Source organism: Melanerpes formicivorus, unplaced genomic scaffold (genome assembly GCF_026170545.1).
Source record: "Melanerpes formicivorus ecotype bairdi unplaced genomic scaffold, bMelFor1.0.p_v2 SCAF_55, whole genome shotgun sequence".
In the NCBI taxonomy this organism is placed as follows: domain Eukaryota; kingdom Metazoa; phylum Chordata; class Aves; order Piciformes; family Picidae; genus Melanerpes; species Melanerpes formicivorus.
In genome coordinates, this window is record NW_027142407.1 from 72,123 (window position 1) to 87,260 (window position 15,138).

At 45.5% G+C, this 15,138-nt stretch overlaps 1 protein-coding gene across 1 annotated transcript in view; it reads right to left on the reverse strand.

The window, feature by feature from the left end:
• Positions 1 to 782: 782 nt before the first annotated feature.
• CDH10 (cadherin 10) overlaps positions 783 to 15,138 on the reverse strand; it is a 106,712-nt gene continuing 92,356 nt past the window's right edge. Inside the window, 6 exon segments of the mRNA XM_068160979.1 lie at positions 783 to 3,038; positions 4,198 to 4,449; positions 5,207 to 5,315; positions 10,236 to 10,357; positions 12,303 to 12,393; positions 12,395 to 12,440. Of these exon segments, the coding sequence (XP_068017080.1) occupies positions 2,545 to 3,038; positions 4,198 to 4,449; positions 5,207 to 5,315; positions 10,236 to 10,357; positions 12,303 to 12,393; positions 12,395 to 12,440 (1,114 nt within the window). The 3' untranslated portion in view covers positions 783 to 2,544.

The following is a 15,138-nucleotide window of genomic DNA, read 5'->3' on the forward strand; positions in this document are numbered from 1 at the left end:
AACCTGAGGAGCCCAGAGCTGGACACAGGACTCAAGGTTAGGCCCAACCAGTGCTGAGCACAGGGCAGAATGACTTCCTTGCTCCTGCCGGCCACACTGTTCCTGATGCAGGCCAGGATGCCATTGGCCTTCTTGGCCACTTGGGCACACTGCTGCCTCATGTTCAGCTGCTGTCTCTCACTACACCCAGGTCCCTCTCTGCCTGGATGCTCTCCATATGAGTGAAAGGAGTTCAGAAACTGTTTTCCTTCTAATGCCCAATCATTAATATTGCTTTGCAAACATCAATGGAACTGTTCTCTGCTGGTTTTGCTAAATATATGTCCAAACTCTGCCTGATCTCTGCTTTGTAGCTCAAAAGGAACACAAATGAAAGGCAGAATGCTTGGACTTCTTTATTGTCAAAGACTTTTGTTGGTGGTGTTGTTTTTCATTGCTTGCTGAGGTTGACCTCAACCTCCAGACAAGGAAGTTCTCCTCCAAAGCTGAATGCTTGGTTTGAAGATTTTGGTTGGCAATAAGAAAGAGGAAAACAAAACAAAAAAAGCCCCCAATAATGTTAGTTTAAAAGCTGTCATTTTGAGTTCATATTCCTCTAAAAAGGGAAAGCAAAAATACCTTTGAGGAAGAGAAAGCAAAAGGAACAAAGCAATGAAGCAACAAAGTATTAACTCCACCTGGCTGACTGTGTGCTTCTCACTATATTTTAGATCTCCACAGCTGTGGAAAGTGACTTTTCAGCCAACTCAACCACACTCAGGCAGAGTTTGGAGAAGCCTGTGGAGAAGTGGAGAGGGAAGAAAGAAGTCAACATTCGGTTCGGAAAGGAAAAGGAGATTATGTTCACAGGGCCTCCTCCTATTTGCTGCCTTCCCTTTATGTTTCCTCTCTGCATCCTGGGTTTTGACCTAACAGATCTCACTGCCTCCTCCTATTTGCTACCCTCCCTTTATGTTTCCTCTCTGCATCCTGGGTTTTGATCTAATAGATCTCACTGCTGTGGAGAGGTGGAATTGGTTTAGCTTGAGCATTTATCTCACTGTGAACAGACTGCTGTTGGGTGACTTCTGTGCTGCTCCAGGGTCTGGTCTGCTCTATTCTATTCTATTCTATTCTATTCTATTCTATTCTATTCTATTCTATTCTATTCTATTTTATTCTATTCTATTCTATTCTATTCTATTCTATTCTATTCTATTCTATTCTATTCTACTCTATTCTATCCTATCCTATCCTATTCCTATTCTATTCCATTCCTATTCCATTCTATTCCATTCCTGTTCTATTCCATTCCTATTCTATTCTATTCTATTCTATTCTATTCTATTCTATTCTATTCTATTCTATTCTATTCTATTCTACTCTACTCCATTCCATTCCATTCCATTCCATTCCATTCCATTCCATTCCATTCCATTCCATTCCATTCCATCCTATTCTATTCTTATACTCTGATTCTCTGATTGAGCCATTCTCTGATTCTCTGATTGATTCTCTGATTGACTCTCTGGTTGATTCTCTGATTCTCCATTCCTCTGATCCAAGCCTGGAATTGACTGGCAGAAGAGGCAGGCAGGAGTCAGGATAGTTGTAAAACCTGCTTTATTTCTTAAAAATAAATACAAAAATATAAATATAAAACATTGGCAGATAGAATCTGATGAAATGGAGTTGCAACCACTTGATTCTTGGGGTTTGTTTTTGTCTGTTTGTTTTTCTTCCTTTTTGTTGTTGTACTTTTCTGTTTCTCTGTCTGAAACCAGCTGCAAGTTACACTTATTAACACCATGGGTACAGTTTGGCTTTCGTTTCCATGGACAGCACAGGACATCTTGGAGTGTGGTTATTCATTTATTTATTGATTAGGGATGGAGTTTTGTCTTGTTTGCCAGCTTCAAAAGCTGTGCTTGCAAGGATGGGAATGGGGAAAACAAAATCATACTGATGGGTAGGTTCAGATTGGAGGTTAAGAAGAAGTTCTTCCCCAGGAGGGTGGTGAGAGACTGGCACAGGTTGCCCAGGGAGGTGGTGGAAGCCTCCTGCCTGGAGGCTTTTAAGGCCAGGCTGGATGTGGCTGTGAGCAACCTGCTGTGGTGTGAGGCATCCCTGCCCACGGCAGGGGGGTTGGAACTGGCTGAGTCTCGAGGTCCCTTCCAACCCTTAACAATTCTGTGGTTCTCTGTACCTAACAGAAGCGGCTTGGAGGTGAGGTGGGCTGAAGGGATTCTCACCCTGTTCCAATTTCTGAAGGTCAAGTTACCATCTCTTTCCTTCCTGTAGCAAAAACTAAACAGACAACACTGAATTCCCACAGTTGGGTTTTTTTTGGCTCTTGGAAAGTGACTCGATAAACTGCTGGATAGATTCCCAAGGTGGCCTTCTACTCGAAAGAACAAACAACAGCCACAGACAAGTTGAAGTGAAGAAGGAAACCTTTGTGCTGAGTGGCAGGGAGGGGGAAAAACCAAACCCAAAACAATCCTCCTGAATGTTAAATAGTGTGGAGTGCAGAAGGCGTCTGGGAGCAGAAGTCACTCCTGCAGGTTAAGAGGCGTCCTTGTCGCTCTCTCCTCCGCCGTACATCTCGGCCAGCTTGTTAAAGCGGGGCCCCCACTCGCGCAGGTAGTCATAGTTCTGGTCTCCTTCGGTGGTGCCCGACTCCAAGGAGCTCAAGGACTCGGCGATGGAGTCGTTGCCTTCGTAGGCGTAGGTGGCCAGGGAGTCGTAGGGCGGTGCGGAGGGGTCGGTGTCGTGCTCCTTGAGCCTTTGGTTAATGAAATCCCGGACGTCCGTGTTGTCGGGGGCTGAAGGAGTCCTCCGTGGGACAAACAAGGTCTCGGGGAGGATGTCTCGCCGCAGCTTCTTGTCCTCCATGGCCGCGGGGTTCCGCAGCGTGCCGATGTCGAAGGCTTGGGTGTCCTCCTCGCCGCCACCCTCGTCATTGTAGCTCACGATGTTGTCCCTGATATCCTCCTTGGAGAGGATCAAAGGCTCCTTCTTGCGTTGCCTCTTCAGAGCAGCAAACAGCACCACGATGACTTGAAGAGAAGAAACAGAGAAGGGATAAAGAGCTCTGCTACAGCAATTTCTTAGCAGCAAATCCATCAAGAATAGAATAGAATAAACCAGGTTGGAAGAGACCTTCAAGGTCATCATGTCCAACCCATCAAGTGGCTCTGAGTAAGTTGATCTAGTGTGAGGGGTCCCTGCCCATGGCAGGGGGTTGGGACTGGATGAGCCTTGGGGTCCCTTCCAGCCCTGGCAATTCTGTGATGGCTGTCCCTCATATGATTTGGAAGAAACCAGAAAACATTTAGTAGGACACTAACCCCTAGCTGCTCTAGACCTTTGAGATCATCAAATCCAACCTGTCACCCAACACCACATGACTAACTAAACCACGGCTCCAAGTGCCATATCCAAGTCTTTCTTAAACACCTCCAGAGACAGGGACTCCACCACCTCCCTGGGCAGCACATTCCAATGGCCAAGCTCTCTTGCTGGGCAGAAATTTCTCCTCACCTCCAGCCTAAACCTCCCCTGGCACAGATTGAGACTGTGTCCTCTTGTTCTGGTCCTGTTTGCCTGAGAGAAGAGACCAACCCCCACATGGCTACAACCTCCCTTCAGGGAGTTGGAGAGAGCAAGAAGGTCTCCCCTGAGCCTCCTCTTCTCCAGGCTAAGCAACCCCAGCTCCCTCAGCCTCTTCTCACAGGGCTGTGCTCCAGACCCCTCCCCAGCTTTCTTGCCCTTCTCTGGACACCTTCCAGCAGCTCAACATCCTTCCTGAACTGAGGAGCCCAGAACTGGACGCAAGACTCAAGGTGTGGCCTCAGCAGTGCTGAGCACAGGGCAGAATGATCTTCCTGCTCCTGCTGGCCACACTGTTCCTGATGCAGGCCAGGATGCCATTGGCACCTGGGCACATTGCTGCCTCATGTTCAGCCTACTGTGAACCAGTACCCTCAGGTCCCTCTCTGCCTGGCTGCTCTCAGCCACTCTGTCCCCAGCCTGTAGCACTGCCTGGGGTTGTTGTGGCCAATGTGCAGAACCTGGCACTTAGATGTGTTCAATCTCCTGCCCTTAGCCTCTGCCCATCTGCCCAGCCTGGCAAGGTCCCTCTGCAGAGCTCTCCTACCCTGCAACAGATCAACTCCTGCCCCCAGCTTGGTGTTGTCTGCTGTTTCTTTGTCTTACCTAGCAGGATAATGATGCAGAGGAGGATGGCCACCAGTGCCCCCGTGCTGAGGCCAGCAGGGAGGAGCAAGGCCTCAGCACTGCAGGACTGCATGTTGCCGCGGCTGTCGCAGGCGCACACTCGGATGGTCAAGGTGCCAGTGCTGCTCTGGATGGGGTAGTCGTTGTCTGAGATCACCACTGGCAGGAGGTAAGTGCTTATTTCGTGTCGACTGAAGCCATTCCTCCTCGTCAAGATCCTGGCAGTGTTATCTGGGTGGATGGAAAGGCAGTGATTCAGAGCATGGCACTAGGTGCAGCATTTATAGTGCAGAATACAGAATTCAGCAGGCTGGAAAAGACCTCAGACATCATCAAGTCCAACCTATCACCCAACACCATCTGATCAACTCAACCATGGCACCAAGTGCCTCATCCAGGCTCTTTTTAAACACCTCCAGGCATGGTGACTCCACCACCTCCCTGGGCAGCACATTCCCATGGCCAACCTCTCTTGCTGGGAAGATCTTCTTCCTAACATCCAGCCTAAATTTCCCCTGGCACAGCTTGAGACTGTGTCCTCTTGTTCTGGTGCTGGATGCCTGGGAGAAGAGACCAACCCCCAGCTGGCTACAACCTCCCTTCAGATAGCTGTAGAGAGCAAGAAGGTCTCCCCTGAGCCTCCTCTTCTCCAGGCTAAGCCACTCCAGGTCCCTCAGCCTCTCCTCACAGGGCTGTGCTCCAGAACCCTCCCCAGCTTTGTTGCCCTTTGTTTGGCCTGGTTGGAGGGAGGTTTGTGGAAGCTTTGGCTTAAGGAGGTTTTGGAGAGGCATGGTCCACGAATTTCATTGTCTTTTATATGCTTTTCACTGTGCTATGTGAGTAGGAGCAGTATTTCCATTTAAACTTGTCCAATTCCTCTCCAGTCCTCTTTAACTCCTTTGAGAAGAATTAAGGAGCCTGTCTTGCTCCTTAAACCAAGCCAGCCAGCAAAATTAAGCTCCTTCCCTACACCAGGTTTAACCTTTACCTTCATTATCCTGAACAGTGAAGTTTGGGTTAACAGCAGCTAAACTGAAGAAGAACTTCTGTCCACCAAGAGGGTCGTCTTTGTCTACTGCACTGATGGTTTGAATAAGCTGCAAGGGGAAAAAAAATCAAACAGAATCATAGAATCAACAAGGTTGGAAAAGACCTCAAAGATTACCAAGTCCAACCTGTCACCCAAGACCTCATGACTACTAGACCATGGCACCAAGTGCCACGTCCAATCCCCCCTTGAACACCTCCAGGGATGGGGACTCCACCACCTCCCTGGGCAGCACATCCCAATGGCGAATGACTCTCCCTGTGAAGAACTTTCTCCTCACCTCGAGCCTAAACTTCCCCTGCCTCAGCTTGAGACAACAACAAACCCCAAATGCACCTTGGTTTCTGCTGCAGTTGTGTAATACAGTTTTTAATACAATTGTCTAGAAAATTAGAAGTGTTAAGGGTGCTTCCTCTTCAATCTATGCACATATTGACTTGAGACTCAATTGGTAGCCTAAGTTAACAAAATGTGTCATGCAAGCTTCTCTGACAAGATCATTCACATGTTTCATGTGGTGCTAAATGCAGGCATACACTTCCCAGCATCCCCAAATGACCACTTTTTGCCTTAGTCCTCCTCCCTCTTCTTCTTACAATTCACATTTATAACTTTCTATAAATACATGAAAGCCCAAACATGTCAAAACTAGTTTTATCTGAAGCCTAACTCAGTTCAAACCTTCATCTCTGATCTAAACCAATACATAGACAGGAATTTAGAGAAGGCTTAAGACAGGAATTCAGAGATCATCTAAGACTGGAATAGAGAGAACTAAGACAGAAATTCAGAGCTTTAAGGCAGGAATTCAGACAACACTCAAGACTGACATTCAGAGATCTAAGACAAGAATTAAGGGAATACTTAAGGCAGAAATTCAGAGATCATCTGAAACAGGAATACAGAGAACAGGTAGGACAGGAAATCAGACATCTAAGACAGAGATTTAGAGATCTAGGACAGGAATTACAGAACAGCTAAGACAGAACTTCAGAGATCAGCTAAGACAGAAATGCAGAGAATAGCTAAGACAGGAATTCAGACATCTAAGACAGAGATTGAGAGGTCTAGGACAGGAATCAGAGATCAGCTAAGACAGGAATTCAGAGAACACCTAAAAGAGGAATTCAGACATATAAGGCAGAGAATACCTAAGACAGAAATTCAGAGAATGCCGAAAACAGAAATTGAGAACTCAAAGACAGGAATTCAGAGAAGACTTTAGACAGAAATTGAGAGAATACCTAAACCACAAGTTTAGAGATCGTCTAAGACAAGAATTCAGAGAACACCTAAGACAGGAATTCAGAGACCTAAGACAGAAATTAAGAGATGTAGGACAGGAGCTACAGAACAGCTAAGATAGAACTTCAGAGATTTAAGAGAGGAATTCAGACATCTAAGACAGAAATTCAGAGAGTAGGAGAGGAACTAGAGATCATCTAAGACACAAATTCAGAGAACAGCTAAGACAGGAATTCAGAGAATGCCTAAAAAAAGAAATTGAGAGATCTAAGACAGGAATGCAGAGAACACTTAGGACAGAAGTGAGAGAATACCTAACCCAGAAATTCAGAGATCATCTAAGACAGGGATTCAGAGAACACCTAAGGCAGAAATTCAGCCATCTAGACAGAAATTTAGAGATTTAGGACAGGAATTGGAGATCAGCTAAGACAGGAATTCAGAGATCAGCTATGACAAGAATTCAGAGAACAGCTGAAACAGGAGTTCAGAGATCTAAGACAGAAATTAAGAGATCTAGGACAGGAGCTACACAACAGCTAAGATAGAAATTCAGAGATTTAAGAGAGGAATTCAGACATATAAGAGAGAAATTCAGAGATCAGCTAAGACAGAAATGTAGAGAATAGCTAAGACGGCAATTCAGACGTCTAGAGCAGAGATTTAGAGATCTAGGGCATGAATTAGAGAACAGCTAAGACAGAAAATAAGAGATCTAGGACAGGAATTAAAGAACAGCTAAGACAGAAATTCAGAGATCAGCTAAGACAGAAATGTAGAGACTAGCTAAGACAGGAATTCAGACATCTGAAACAGCTTTAGAGATCTAGGACAGGAATTAGAGAACAGCCAAGACAGGAATTCAGAGATCTAAGACAGAAATTAAGAGATCTGGGACAGGAGCTACAGAACAGCTAAGATAGAACTTGAGAGATCTAAGAGAGGACTTCAGACATCTAAGACAGAAATTCAGAGAACACTTGAGACAGGGATTCAGAGACCTAAGACAGGAAGTCAGAGATCTAAGACAGGAATTCAGAGAACAGCTAAGACAGAAATTCAGATATCAGCTAAGACAGGAATTCAGAGAACACTTGAGACAGAAATTGAGAGAATAACTAAACCAGAAATTCAGAGATCATCTAAGACAGGAATTCAGAGGTTGTTTTATCAAACAGATTTTTCTGAGAGGGAAGGCCACATTTCAAATTCAATTTGAAAATAAAACTCTTTCCAAAACTAAAAAGGAAAGAGGCTCATTCTGTTTCCCACCCAAGAGTTTTCTGTTTGTTAGTAGAGAGAGCTGCAACAATCAATATTCCTGAGGTGAAGAACACCAGTGGCATTAAATAGAATGTATAGGGGACAGGCTTCCAGCTCTTCTCTTGTAGCACTCTTCACAGCTGCAGCCGCTCAGAGCTGGATGAGAATTTGGTGCCTCAATTCTCAGAGTAAACCAAATTAGGTCAGTTGAATTCCTTGAGTGCTTGCTGCAATGCCTACAGAAAAAGACTTGGGGTCTTTTGGGGTGAAGTAAGAGCAAGCCCTTTGTCAACATCACTTTGGCTGTCAGCTAAATGAATGGGTGGCTATTTTTTTGACTGAGGTTTTTTTATACCTAAGTGATGCAGAAATGTCATTTCCTGAACAAAATGCAGTGGGCTTGATTTATTTCTTGCTTTGCCTCAGAGTGGGAGTTTTGTTCTACACCATTGAATTAAATGCTGTACCTAGAGCTGATTTTTATTGTGTGTGTCCATGTATTCAGGAGTGTTCAGCTGGATTTCCACTTTATTTTCATCTTGTCTTTATTTAGCTATATTTTTCACTTCATATTTATTCAGTTGGATTTTCAGTTTAAAATCCAGAAGTAGGTTAAGCTTGAGTAGAGAAGATGAAGAATAGAGAAGAGAAGAGAAGAGAAAAGAGAAGAGAAGAGAAGAGAAGAGAAGAGAAGAGAAGAGAAGAGAAGAGAAGAGAAGAGAAGAGAAGAGAAGGAGGAAGAGAAGAGAAGAGAAGAGAAGAGAAGAGAAGAGAAGAGAAGAGAAGAGAAGAGAAGAGAAGAGAAGAGAAGAGAAGAGAAGAGAAGAGAAGAGAAGAGAAGAGAAGAGAAGAGAAGAGAAAAGAGAAGACAACCGAACCAGGTTGGAAGAGACCTCAGAGATCATGATGTCCAACCGATTATCTAACACCATCTAATCAACTCAACCATGGCACCAAGAACCCCATCAAGTCTCCTCCTAAACACCCCCAGTGATGGTGACTCCACCACCCTCCCTGGGCAGCACATCCCAATGGCCAATCTCTCTGTCTGGGGACAATTTTTTCCGCACCTCCAGCCTAAACCTCCCCTGGTGCAGCTTGAGACTGTGTCCTCTTGTTCTGGTGCTGGGTGCCTGGGAGAAGAGACCAACTCCCACCTGGCTACAATCTCCCTTCAGGGAGTTGTAGAGAGCAAGAAGGTCTCCCCTGAGCCTCCTCTTCTCCAGGCTAAGCAACCCCAGCTCCCTCAGCCTCTCCTCACAGGGCTGTGCTCCTTAACACAGGTCCTTAACATATGCTCCTTAACAAGTGCTCCTTAACATAGGATCATAGAATCAATAAGGTTGGAAAAGACCTCAAAGATCATCAAGTCCAACCTATTCCCTAACACCTCCTGACAACTAAACCATGGCTCCAAGTGCCACATCCAAGCCTGTCTGGCACACCTCCAGTGATGGTGACTCAGTCAGGAAAGGAAAGAAAATAAAAGAGAATTAGAAAAAGAAGAAGAAATTGGCAAAGACAAAGTAAAGAAAAAAAGGAAAAGAGAAAAAAGAAGAAGGAAAAGAAAAAAGAAGAAAAGAAAAAGAAAATTAAAAAGAAATGAAGAAGAGAAAATAAAAAGAGAGAAAAAGATAAAAAGATAAAACAAAAAAAAAGATAAAAGAAAAAAGAACAAGAAAAGGAAAAAGAAAAGAGAAAAAGAAAATGATAAAAGAAAATTATAAAGACAAAAAAAGAAAAAGAAAAAAGTAAAAGAAAATATAAAAAGAAAAAATATACAAGAGAGAATAAAAAAGAAAGTAGAGGAAGAGGAAGAGGAGGAGGAGGAGGAAAAGGAAAAGGAGGAGGAGGAGGAGAAGGAGAAGGGGAAGGAGAAGGAGAAGGAGAAGGAGAAGGAGAAGGAGAAGGAGAAGGAGAAGGAGAAGGAGAAGGAGAAGGAGAAGGAGAAGGAGAAGGAGAAGGAGAAGGAGAAGGAGAAGGAGAAGGAGAAGGAGAAGGAGAAGGAGGAGGAGAAGGAGGAGGAGAAGGAGAAAGGAGAAGGAGGAAAAGGAATTCACAGACAGATTTAGATGCCTGGAATTGGAGCACCCATCAGCATGGACTGAACTACAGCTGACTTTCGCTGTTTGAGCATCGCTGAAAATACAAATCCAAGCTTTTAGCTCTAACCTCTTCCTTTGTGAAGATAACAGCAATTTTATTTGTTTCTTTTGGGCATCCCTAGTGACAATTTAACAGCAGTGCAGGGGCTGGCTAGAGAAAAGCAATTCACACACACCGCTGATGCTGCAGTAAAGTCAGGTTCTACTCTCATCCTCACACAGAGACCCTACTTTGTTTGCTTTTTCAGCACTTCAGTACTTCTCTTTCAACACCATTTTTTCCCCAAGCAAGATCAATCTGCAGCTGAATGCTGCAGCAAAGGTGGATGGTGGGGAGTCTTTACTCCAAGCCATACCTGTCCAGCTCTTGCATTTTCACAGACAAAGGTATCGTAGAAGACGGCAAACTGGGGAGCGTTGTCATTAACATCCAAAATCCTCACGTAGACAGGCACACGAGTGGTGTCTTTGGGGTTGTCTGACAGGAGAAAAGAGGGTTGAAACGGGGTTAGTGTCCTACTAAATGTTTTATGGCTTCTTTCCAGTCAGATGAGGAACAGACAGCACAGAATCACATAATTGTCAGGGTTGGAAGCGATCTCGAGGCTCATCTAGTCCCAACAGCCCTGCCATGGGCAGGGGACACCTCACACTACAGCAGGTTGCTCACAGCCACATCCAGCCTGGCTGCAAACACCTCCAGGCAGGAGGCTGCCACCACCTCCCTGGGCAACCTGTGCCAGGCTCTCACCACTCTCATGGGGAAGAACTTCTTCCTAATGTCTAGTTTAACTCTCCCCTCCTCTAGCTTGGAAACATTCCCCCTGGTGCTATCACTACCTGACTCCATGACTCCATTTCTCTATGATTTTATGACACTGATTCTATGACTCCGTGATTCTTTGACTATGAGTATATTATTCTATGATGCTGTGACTCTGTGATTCTACGACCCTATGACTCCATGATTCCATGATTCTATGACTCAATGACATTATGATTCCATGACTCCATGATTCTATGACTCTATGACTCTATGATTCTATAACTGTATGGCTCTATGATTCTCTGACTCTGTGGCTCTATGACGCTATGACTCTATGACTCTGTGTCTCTGTGACTCTATGACTCTGTGACTCTATGATTCTATGATTCTATAAATCTGTGACTCTATGATTCTATGATTGTGTAAATCTATGACTCTATAACTCTATGAATCTATGACTCTATGAATCTATGATTCTATGATTCTATGACTATGGAGACTTGATGGGGTGCTTGGTGCCATTGTTTAATTGTTTAGGTGGGTTGGATTGGTTGATGGATTGGACACGATGATCTTGAAGATCTCTTCCAACCTGGTTTATTCTATTCTATTCTATGACTCTATGACTCTATAACTCTGTGACTCTATGATTCTATGACTCTATAACTCTATGACTCTATGATTCTATGACTCTAATTTTCCATGACTCCACAATTCCATGATTCCATGACTCTATGATTCTATCATTCTATGATTCTATGGCAATGCAAGAGCAAAACAACTTTTTTCTTCCCTTTTTACAAATTTCAGCTAGAGGTGGTCCTCACTGCAACCAGCCTGTTAGCCTGGGCTGCAGAAATGAGGACATGCAGGCTAAGAATGCTTAATTGGCTGGACACAATGTTCCAGTTAGTTCTCTGCAGCATAGCTCTTCCCAGCCATCTTTCACTGCTCATCAGCAGTATTTTTGACATTATTGCTGTCTACAACTCCCTGAAGGGAGGTTGCAGCCAGGTGGGGGTTGGTCTTTTCTCCCAGGCGCCCAGCACCAGAACAAGAGGACACAGTCTCAAGCTGTGCCAGGGGAGGTTTAGGCTGGAGGTGCGGAAGAAATTGTTCCCAGACAGAGAGACTGGCCATTAGAATGTGCTGCCCAGGGAGGTGGTGGAGTCACCATCCCTGGAGGATTGGATGTGACCCTTGGAGCCATGGTGTAGTTATCAGGAGGTGTTAGGTATTAGGTGATAGCTTGGACTCGATGATTGCTGAGGTCTTTTCCAACCTAGTTGATTCTGTGATAAAACTGTGGAGTACTACCCTGATCTCTGCTACTTAAACAGCAAAATCATGACACTGCTACCAAAAAAGGAAGAACACACAAATGTCCCACTATTGCTATTTATTTGAGCAACTGGAGTTGGAGATTGAAGGTCAGTTGTGGAAGCAGGTGAGGAGAAGCAGCAGCGAGGAGACAGCTGCTGTTGACAACCCCCAATTTGCTTTCCCAGAATATCTAAAGAGAGGGATACAGGGAGGGGGGGAAGGAAGGGAGGTGCTTGGGGTGAGTTTTTTTTAATGCTTTCTCCTCATGAAGTCACAGCTGGAGATTTGCAAGGCTAAGGGAAACTGAAAGGGAAAAGAGAGCAAATTGGCTTACTGATCTCAGCTGCTATGACGCTCAGGTTGTGCCACTGCGATACCTCACGGTCCAGGGGCTTTGAGGTGTAGATGGAGCCATTGCCAGCATGGGATGTTAAATATCCTGTCAAGGTCAGTGTGACGATCCAGAGAAAACCTGGAAGTGATTAAGAAAGGGAAAAATACGTCATTGCCAGGAAGACAGAATTGTCAGAGTTGGAAGGGAGCTCAAGGAACATCCAGTTCCAACCCCCCTGCAATGGAGTAACACAGAATACAGAACTCACCAGGCTGGAAAAGACCTCACAGATCATCAAGTCCAGCCTAGTATCATAGTATCAGTCAGGGTTGGAAGGGACCGCAAGGATCATCTTGTTCCAACCCCCCTGCCATGGGTAGGGGCACCCCACACTAGATCAGGCTGGCCAGAGCCACATCCAGCCTGCTCTTAAATCTGTCACCCAAAACCATCTAATCAACTCAACCATGGCACTAAGTGCCTCATCCAGGCTCTTTTAAAACACCTCCAGGAATGGTGACTTCACCACCTCCCTGGGCAGCACATTCCAATGGCCAATCTCTCTTGCAGGGAAGAATTTTTTCCTCAACTCCAGCCTAAACTTCCCCTGGCACAGCTTGAGACTGTGTCCTCTTGTTCTGGTGCTGGGTGCCTGGGAGAAGAGACCATATCCCAACCTGGCTACAACCTCCCTTCAGGGAGTTGGAGAGAGCAAGAAGCTCTCCCCTGACGCTTTTGAACTTCTGATACTACACCAAGCAAAATTTAATAGATTCAAACTTAATGACAAAAACATTAGAATCACAGAATTCTTAGGGTTGGAAGGGACCTCAAGACTCAGCCAGTCCCAACCCCTCTGCCATGGGCAGGGACACCTCACACTACAGCAGGTTGCTCACAGCCACCTTCAGCCTGGCTGCAAACACCTCCAGGCAGGAGGCTTCCACCACCTCCCTGGGCAGCCTGTGCCAGTCTCTCACCACCCTCATGGGCAACAACTTCTTCTTAACATCTAATCTAAATTTGCCCTCCTCTAGCTCAGATCCATTATCCCTGCTCCTATCATTACCTGACAACCCAAAATGTCCCTCCCCAGCTTTCTTGCAGTCCCCTTCAGATCCTGGAAGGCCACAATTAGGTCTCCTGGGAGCCTTCTCTTCTCCAGCCTGCACAACCCCAACTCCCTCAGTCTGTCCTCACAGCAGAGCAGCTCCAGCCCTCTGCTCCTCCTCCTGGCCCTTCTCTGGACACCTTCCAGCACAAGGAAGCAAGCATCCCTTTAACAAGCCAACAGAGCTTTGGGTTCTATGTGTTGCATTCCAAAGGCTGGTTTTGAGAAGAGATTCTGGAAACATTTAGAAAACTCTCCAGGTTAGCTTCACAGAGGGAGGAATAAAGGCTGAGAATTTCATAAACCTAGCTGAATGCTGCCATTTGTGATGATCTGAGCTTTGAGCTTTTCTAGACATGGAGGAGAACCAGAAAATAAAATGAAATTAAAAATATATAACAAAAATAGAAGTCAGGATTTCAATATAATAATTAAAGGACGGATTCTGTGCTGAAGGGAAAATTGTCTTTGATGCACTGCTCCTTCAGCCTGAGACTGACAGACAATTTAGGAGCCTTTCAAAAGCATTGCTACAAGCTCAGCTCCTGCACTTCAGGGGATATTAATTTACCAGACAGCAAGTTAAAAAAACAAACTATATAATAAAAATCACACTAAAAATAGGTTTGCATGGAGAAAGTTGATGAATAGTTGCACTGTTGTCTGTGGTGACAAGTTGGACTTGATGATCGTTGAGGTCTCTTCCAACCTTGGTCATACTGTGATACTTGCAGACCAGAGAGTAAATCTCATCCTGGGCTGCAGCAAGAGAAGTGCAGCAGGGCCAGGGAGGGGATTCTGCCCCTCTGCTCCACTCTGCTGAGACCACAGCTGCAGCTCTGGGGCCAGTTCTGGAGCCTCTGTGCCAGGAAGGATCTGGAGGTGCTGGAAGGTGTCCAGAGAAGGGCCAGGAGGAGGAGCAGAGGGCTGGAGCTGCTCTGCTGCGAGGACAGACTGAGGGAGTTGGGGTTGTGCAGGCTCCCAGGAGACCTAATTGTGGCCTTCCAGTACCTGCAGGGGGCTCCAAGAAAGCTGGGGAGGGAATTTGTAGGGTGTGAGGGAGTGATAGGAGCAGGGAGAATGGAAAATAACTTTTAAAATGTGTAGATTGACTTTGGATGTTAGGAAGAAGTTGTTCCCCATCAGGGTGGTGAGAGCCTGGCACAGGTTGCCCAGGGAGGTGGTGGAAGCCTCCTGCCTGGAGGTGTTTGCAGCCAGGCTGGAGGTGGCTGTGAGCAACCTGCTGTGGTGTGAGGTGTCCCTGCCCATGGCAGGGGGTTGGGACTGGCTGACCCTTGAGCTCCCTTCCTACCCGGACAATTCTATGATCCTATGAATATCCTGGTGTGGAAGGATCTTCTGTGTCACTACAGCTGCAGAACTTCTGCAGGCAAAACTTAGTTCCTGCCCAGTGTGGCAGAATGTCAAACCAGAATCTGAAGATTTCCCTTGCTCTTCATGTTTGCTAATATGGAACATTGCCTTCAAAGGTAGGGGATGAACCTTTGATGTGGAATTAAATCTAGAAGTCAGACATTTATTGAACTACCTGCTGGAAGTGAGGCAACAAAAACAGAAGGAAGCTGATAGTACCCTTGTGGGAAAAACATGTTCATGCTTCTATGAACTTTTATGAGCAATTTAAAGGAGTTCATCAGACATCTGTTTTTTACTGACTGTAATCACAGAATCACAGAATTGTTCAGGGTTGGAAGGGAGCTCAAG